General features: G+C 33.0%; 1 protein-coding gene across 1 annotated transcript; it reads right to left on the bottom strand.

Moving 5' to 3' along the window:
- Positions 1-382: 382 nt before the first annotated feature.
- LOC115983956 lies at positions 383-3634 on the bottom strand. Its single transcript, XM_031106816.1, has 2 exons — positions 3363-3634; positions 383-767 (listed from the first exon to the last, which is right to left on the bottom strand). Exons 1-2 carry the CDS (start codon positions 3561-3563, stop codon positions 567-569), a joined length of 402 nt encoding a protein of 133 aa, XP_030962676.1. The 5' UTR covers positions 3564-3634; the 3' UTR covers positions 383-566.
- Positions 3635-8862: the final 5228 nt, after the last annotated feature.

Below are 8862 nucleotides of genomic sequence, written 5' to 3'. Positions count from 1 at the left end.
ATAGGAGTAAACCTCAAGAATTGGTTAAATGAATTCTAAGGAGGCTATAGTTTATGTTCTAGATATGGTCTATTGATCTCTAATATCTGATTCGAAATTAACAGTGGGCCATTCAATACTACAAATATGTTCCCCTCCTGACCAGAAGGATTGAGCAAATGACATCTATCTTCTTATTTTTGCATAATTATAGATAACTTTGTTTTTTTAAAGTATCAAACCAAGACAACAGTTCCATTAAGGTCTAACAAATGTAAACAAATGCAATCTGGCATTGAATTTCCTTCATGACTAATATCCTAAGCCCTAGAATTAAAGCTTTACTAGTATGATGAATAAACATGATCATCCTACAAAAACTAGCAAGCTACAGTAGAGAGGCTTGACTAATAACCTGATATGCAAATTTGAATAGCAATGATAAATAGGTTTATTTATATAAAGAAACAGCAGCCAATTACTATGTTATACTGAAATATTCCCAAACAAACACAGCTCAGAAAATGCTGCATAACATCCAAAAACTGTGACTTTCCATTATCCCTAAACAGCAAATCACTCCCCATCTACTTTACTTCTTTGTCAGCCTTCTGTTCCAGGGTGGCCTTAGTGTCACTTTGTTTTGGGATTTCCTGTATTCTCACATATGGTTTCCTGGTCAATGTTTCTCCTCTCAGAGCAGCAACATAACGGTCGTTTGTGTCCTCTTTGCGCTGCAGCTCTCCAAGGTATTCTGCCAGTCTCTCTTGATTCACTTTCCCCATCATCTGATTGATTTGCAATTTCAAACAATTGAATTGTCATGATGTTTTTCCACTTTGGAAAGAAAATGCTTCAATGAAACAACCTCAAAATTGAGAACCTCATTGACTAAACAGTTGCAGTGAGAACTTAAAGAATGCACAATCCTTTAAGTATATCGAATTAGAAATGAATTGGGAGAATATCACCCACATACAAATACACTTAAAGCAAAAGACACAAATTAACTCCCAGCTATATTATTAAAAGCTACTTATGTAAATCATAGTCGATTATAATACTTGTGTTCCTAATCTATAAGTCAAGAGAAGATGAATTAATTGACACAAAACTTAGGTACAATTCCTTAGATTCTATACCTAAGGTTCCTCAACGTTGCATTTACCAACCAATACAAATAATGTTATCGTTTTCCAAGGAAAATTAAATTCAATGATTTAACTTATTGGCCAATGCAACCACATGGGTTGAATTTAGTTGGGTATTACAACTAAGTTTTACCTCAGACATGAAAACCCATGTAATGAATCTTACGTTATAGATCCATGTAAGTTTTATTATCCCAATCCCTAAACTCAAATAAATCTTATTTTGCAAGGTGTGTCCAATAGTATCCAATCCAAGATGTATTGAAATGTTGTGATACAAAATTTAAAAAGGAAATAAAGTTAACATTTGGGATATGTTTGACAAGTATTGCATTTGGTAGGAAACAAAGATTACTGGACAAATATACATGCATGAAACATATAAGGGTTGGTTTATAAGTATCAAATGCGCCATTGAATCTCAGCCTCCACAAAAAATCGGGATGGAGCTCAAGGCCAATTAACCCCCATAAGATTTTTTTTTCCTTAATGATTTCAATTTTGAAACTTTTTTTTTTTTTTATAATTTTAATTTTTGATAGGTAACAACAAATATTTTATTAAGAAAAAACTAGCCAACTTGAGCACATTGGGGATGTACTGTGGGGGCAAAAATCAAGGACCAAAATTACAATGATCAAGTAAAGCCAAAAGGGAAAAACAAGAAAATGCGACAAAGCCACACTCCAAAAAGGGAGAGTATGCAAGAAAAAAGATTTAATCTCTAACAAGGACCGTTCACATCCCTCAAAGTATCTAGCCTTCCTTTCTCTCCAAATACAGCACATCAAGCAATGCGGCACAAGTCTCCAAAAAACTAATTGCGATGTCGCCCGAATTTACCTTGCTAAGACTCAAACAACTCAAATACTATAAGAGGCATAACCCAATGGAGTCCAAACACCAAAGACTACAACTTAGAAGCTATGGGGCACTAAAGCAGAAGATGATCCACCAACTCCCTATATCTCTTACACATATAGCACCAATCAAGAACAATAATACCTCTTATCAGATGTAAGAATCTTACCTAAAGAGGCTGACCATGAAAAGAAAGTCACCCTTGTAGGGACCTTCGATTGCCACACCAACCTCCAAGGGAAGGAGAGAGTAGGAGGGTAGAAAGAAAGATAGAAAAAATTATTCATAACTAATAACTAATGTGACATTCACAATCCCTCTCATTCTCAGACACATCAAAAACATAAATCTAAGAATCTTGATTTTTTTTTTTTTTTTTTTATTTATTGGCACCAGGTGTCCAGAGCAAAGCCCCGACTAATCATGGGGATGCACAGGCCCTCGGCAAGGAGTTTCCCGGAAGTGCACCTCGGGTAATTCAAGGGGCAATTAAATAAATCTAAGAATTTTGATATCAAACGATAAAAAGCCCAACAACCCAAAAAGCAAAACGATTAATGAAATGATGGGCATAGAAAGATTTCAAAGAGAACAGAAAGCGTATTATGATCCTAAACTTAGATATAGTTCAATAGATACTGTACCTTAGGTTCCCCAATATTGCAATAATCAATGCAATACAAATAATGTTTTTTTTCTCCCCCAAGAACAATTAAATTCAATGATATAACTTATTAGCCAATGCAAAATTGTAACCACATGGTTGAATTTAATCAGAGAACCTAAGGTTCTACACTTACAAAACGTACCCAAATTTTACCCAGGTCGATAAACCCCATGCAAAGAACCTTTTGTTTATAGACCCATGTAAGTTCTTCATCCCAATTCCTAAACCTTAAAACAAGTCCTATTTTGCAAGAACAATTAAATTCAATGATATAACTTATTAGCCAATGCAAAATTGTAACCACATGGTTGAATTTAATCAGAGAACCTAAGGTTCTACGCTTACAAAACGTACCCAAATTTTACCCAGGTCGATAAACCCCATGCAAAGAACCTTTTGTTTATAGACCCATGTAAGTTCTTCATCCCAATTCCTAAAACTTAAAACAAGTCCTATTTTGCAAGAAATAAAGTTCACATTTGGGATATGTTTGACAAGTATTGTATTGGGTTGGTTTTAGAAGTACCAAAATGTTACATTGAATCTCAGCCTCCACACAAAATCAGAATCTAAGAATTAATGTCACAACCCAACAAAAGCATAAAATCTAAGAATTTCCCATACCAAATGATAAAAAAGCACAACAACCCAACAAGCAAAACGATGAATTGAAATGATTCAAAGAGAAGAGAAAGCGTGCGTACGAGAGAATCGGGGCGAGCGGTCTGGCGAAGACGAGCTTCGAGCTCAGGGTTGTGTTTGTTGGTGAACTGCATGACGCCATAGCCGATGACTCCAGGAACGACGCCGCATATGGTAGCGAAGGCTATGAAGAATGGCTTCGACTCCCTCGTCCTCCTCACCAGCCACCTCCACGACGTGCTCTTCTCCCACAGTAACGACATTTCTTCCAAATTTCTGTGTCTCCGTCTCTGTCTGTCTCTCAATTTTCTCGACCTATTCCGACCAATTACTACATGGGCTTTCTATTTTTGTTTTGGGCCTCCCTTAGATTTGGTGGGCTAATATTTGGGCCGTTAGGCTCCTTGGATCAGGCCCAATGGGACTAGTCTTTCTAGCCTCCCACAATACATTACAAATCTAAAGGTTTGTTCAATATGATGTAATTTAAAATTTTATATGATGTCATACTTTATACATGATTAGAATATAAAAATAAAAATTAAATGGTGAGAATATTTCGAGTGCAATAGATAGATTTTTTTTTTTTTTTTTTTTTTTTTTTTGTGTTTTGGATGGAACAATGGATGGAATCTGCATTTGAGAGAAGGGAGAGAGTTACCTCCTATTAGTTATTTATTTTAAGGAAAAAATAATGTGGGTTATATCCTTGACACTATATATATATATATATATATATATATATTTACAGAGAAGTAATTTAAACCTTGAACATTTTCGTGGAAAACTATAAGAGATACATTGAATTACAAAATTAATGGCATATATAGGTGTGTTGTTAGGTTTATTTAAAATTAAATTTTTACAATCCCATTTGTATGGGATTTATCAAAGATATTAGATATCACACACCTTGACAGTCCACATGGCATCTAATAATATGTTAGATGACTCGTGGTGTATGATTGGTGGTACAGCATACACTTGTTCTACTTGCATATAAATTGGACATTCGTGTAATATTTTTATTAAGGTTCAATTAAATACACTTCCAATAGTTTTTCATTTCATTTCATTTTTTGATTCTCTCTGAGGGCCCGTTTGGATTGAGCAGAGAAGGAAGTGGAGTAGAGTAGAGTACTAGAGTTAGCTAAAAATAGACTAATTTAGGCCAAATCTATTTTACTCTACTCTACTTCCCCTTTCTCTCTCTCAATCCAAACAAACCATAAGTTTTCTTTAATGTCTGACAAGATATGAAAACAATAGTGTCCCAGTGCAATATGGCCTTGGATTTCCTTCATGACTTATGTCCTAATTCTCAGGCCTAGAATTGAAACTTTACTCGTGTGATGCATAACATGATCATCCTACAAATACCAACAAGCAAACAACAGAGAATTGTTTTGACTAATAAAACCGATATGCAAAATTTGAATAGCAACAATAAATAAATTTATTTATTAAAAAAAATCAATAAACAAATTTAGCTATAACCATTATTCCTAAGCAATCAATCACTCTATTACACTGAAATATTAGCAAACAAACACAGCCCAGAAAATGCTGCATAACATCCAATAACATTGAAACTTTCCAATATTCCTAAGCAATGAATCACTCCAGGTTAATATGTGGGTTCCTAGTCAATGTTTCCCCTCTTAGAGCATCAAGATAACGGTCGGTTATGTCCTCTTCGCGCTCCAGCTCTCCAAGGAATTCTGCTAGTCTATGTCGATTCACTTTCGCCATTTTCTGATTGATTCACAAATATCAAGCAATCAAAAATTGACAGTAATAGGGATTATGGCAAAATTTAAGTATAATTTCTTATATGCTTCCCCCCCCCCCCCCCTCCTCAGAAGCAATTCCTTAATTATTGTACCTTTTTCTTAAGAATAAAGACACTTCTTTTTTATTTAATTAATAACAAGAAAATTTGCAACATAACAGTCATGAAAGTCTAGTAGAACAGACTCCATCCAAACAAAAATTAGAAAAGAAATCCTAGCTCTCTTGCCTAAGGCATGAGCTAAAACTATTGTACTTTAGGTTCATCGATGTTATATTGACTAACACAATACAAAGAATATTATTTTTTCCAAGAAGAGTTAAAACCCATGAAATGAACCTTTTGTTAAAGAACCTTTTGTTAAAGATCCACGTAAGTTTTTTATCCCAATCCCTACCTTAAAGAAGTCTCATTTAGCAAGGTGTTTCCAAGAGTATCCAATCCAAGAAGTATTGAAATGTTGTAATACAATATTTGGAAAATGAAATAAAATTAACATCTGGGATATGTTTGACAAGTATTGTATTGGGTAGTTAACAAAGATTACTAGGCAAAATAACATATGGTCATAGAAGAACCTAATGTTACATTGAATCTCAACCACTTGTTTAATAACAATGTCACAATTTTACAATCAGAAAAAATCCCTCTCAATCTCATCAGTCTGAGACACAGAAAAATCAATGTTATCTTTTATTATATATCAACTGATTAAAGCCCAAAACCCAACAAGCATGCAAAGAGAATTGTTGAATGAATTGATTTTGGGATAGAAAGAGAAAAGCGTACGAGGGAATCGGATTAAACATTCTGGTGGAGATGGGCTTCGAGCGCAGGGTGGCTTGTGCTTGTGAACTACATGGGCCTCTCTCTTTTAATGGTGGTTTTTCAATTTTTGTTTTGGGTTTATGAGCCTTTCACAAGATTTATAAGTCTTGTTTTGGGCCACAAAATATATAGACCTCAAATCCAATTCATCGCAAGTGAATATCTTTGGTTGGTGGTTTTTTTTTTTTTTAGTAACAAGGAAATTTCATTAAAATTTTAAAAAATATATTATTTTTCTTAAATTATATCTCTTGTAATCTAATGGGATTTAAAATTGAAGCCATATCTAGATTAAAAGCGAAAACGGGTTATCTATCTAAAATTAATCCATTTTATAGTAAAAATTATATATTATAAATCTAATTGTATCTAATGCCATGTCATTTAAAATTTTAAATAATGTCATAGTTTGTAAACTGTAAGTATCAATAAATAAAAACTAAATGGCGAGTATATTTTTAGTCTAATGGAGAAAATTTTGTTCTGCCATAACTGCATTTGCGTGAAGAGAGATAATTACGTATTATTTGCTATGTGTTTTCAAAGGATTAAAGGAAAAAACCCAAGTGGTTTATAGCCTTGATTATATATATAATTCAATAGTTATAGATGATGGATTTAAACTCTAAACATCCACTACTGTTGGCTGAGTTTCTCCTATGTCAAGAGATTAATGAAGCCTGCCTAGTCGAGCTAAAGAGATATTTGAACACAATAAGTTTACGGACAATATTTTTTTCTTAATATTAACTTGGTTTATTATGATTGGTACATAATAAAAATGACAATGATAGACCTAAATGTAGGTGACGTTACACCAATCACAAAAGGTCATTACAACATTTTTTTTTTTTTTTTTTAATTTGACAATTACAACAACGAAAGAGAATGATTTAAACTTTGGACATTTCCATTGAAAACAATAAGAAGTGTTTGTTAAACAACAAGACTCTTGGGTTCATATGTGTGTGAGTATATATATATATATATATGGGAAAAGATACACCAAACTTCTGGTTGAGTTTCTCATATGTCAAGAAAATGATGTAGCCCACAAAAATGAATAGTCTCTACCTAGTTGAGTTGAAGAGCTTTATCCATATATTTGAAATAATAAGTTTAGGGACACAAATTTTTATTTTTATCTTATTTAACACTTGTTAATATAATCTATCATGATTAGTGCATAATAAAAATAATATCGATGGTGAAACAAAAAAAAAAAAATAATGTTACTTTATTCACATCAAACCATATTAACAATAGTAAAACAATTGTCCCTAACAACATTTTGATTGAAATGGCTTTGCACTATTGTATCAAATTGTAGTTGCAATACAAAGGCACTTGGTTTTCTCTATGGGGGAGTCTGTGGGAGAGATGGATGAGGCAAAGAGTTGAAATTATGGGCCAAGACATTAGGCCTCATAGCTTCAAGATGGATTCTAGGATCAAACTGATTCAAAAGACTTAAAAGTAAACAGGATAAGCTTTATTTTCAATCTGGTTATTAAAATGACTGCTATAACAAAGATCATTGGGCTTAAAAAAAACAAAAAAAACAAAAATAAAGATCTTAGCATTTTTCTTTTCAATTAGATAGAATAGAATTTTAAAATATAGTATTCGTTCCATAATAAGCGTTTTTTTATCAGGAGATTTTATCAATTAAGTTAACGTGAATAACATTTTTCTATGTTAAGTGACTTAATTAGTATATATCACGCAATATGTTGGCCAAAGTTGAAGTTTACACTTAAATGTGACTTTTGCTTTTTTTATAATCAGACTTGAATTTGATATTCACACAATCCCTCTCAAATTTCAGACACATAGCTAAAACTTCATATAAGAATTTATACGTATCAAATGATAAAAAGCCCAACAACCCAACAAGTAGAATGATAAATTGAAATGATGGACATAGAAAGATTTCAGTGAGAAGAGAAAGCATACTAGGGAATCATAGCTAGCATTCTGGCGAAGACGGGCTTCAAGCTCAGGGAGGTAGTCGCTATTGATGAACTTCATCACGGGGTATCCGATCACTCCCGACATGGTGGTTAACATCAACATCCATCTCTTCTCCCCTAGTAGTGACATTTTCTCAATTGATCTCACTCTCTCTCTCTCTCTTTCCCCAGAACTGACTCACTGCATGGGATGGTTTCTAATTTTGTATTAGGTATTTTTGTGAGCCTTTGTTTAACAAGTTCTCTATAGGCCTTGTTTTGGGCCACAAAATATGTAGCTCTATTCCACTGCATTATAACAAGTGGATTTCTTTGGTTAGTCAACTTTTTTGGTTAGAGCAATAAGCATTTACATCGGGTCAACATAGATTTATTCAAATTTATTTTAAAATTATACTTTTAATAAATTTACAAGATTGATTGTAATTAGAGAATCTAAGGAACAACACTTAAAAATAAAAAAACCTACAATTTTCAATGAGATAATTACTTTTTTTTTTTTTAATCCATAAACATTCAGCCATAATTCAATAAATTGTTTTGGCCACCACCACCACCAAGTAACCTATTCATTTTGTACCCCACCAAGTTCAAACAAAAAGTACTACAATATATATATACACACTATAAACTAATGTATTAATTTTGAAACACGTGGGTTCTGTTAAATTTCCAATCCTATTGTATCTATTAAAATATCTCTTTAGCATAAAAAGATAATTTAATAAATTTATTTATCAGTCATTTTCTAGTTTAAATTATAAAAGATTAATGCAATCATGTGGGAAAGGATACACCACACTGCAGGTTTAGTTTCTCCTATGCCTAGAACATGATGTAGCCCACTAAAACTTTGGTCCCGGCCTAGTAAGTTGAGCCCAAAGAGCTTTAAACAATGATATATTTTTTTTTAACATGGTCTTACAGTCTTACATAGGTACAATAGAAAAAGGCACTTCCTTTCCTCTC

This window comes from Quercus lobata, chromosome 4 (assembly GCF_001633185.2).
Source record: "Quercus lobata isolate SW786 chromosome 4, ValleyOak3.0 Primary Assembly, whole genome shotgun sequence".
Lineage (NCBI taxonomy): Eukaryota > Viridiplantae > Streptophyta > Magnoliopsida > Fagales > Fagaceae > Quercus > Quercus lobata.
Note: the sequence above shows the minus strand (reverse complement) of the source record. Positions and strands in the feature narration are given on the sequence as shown.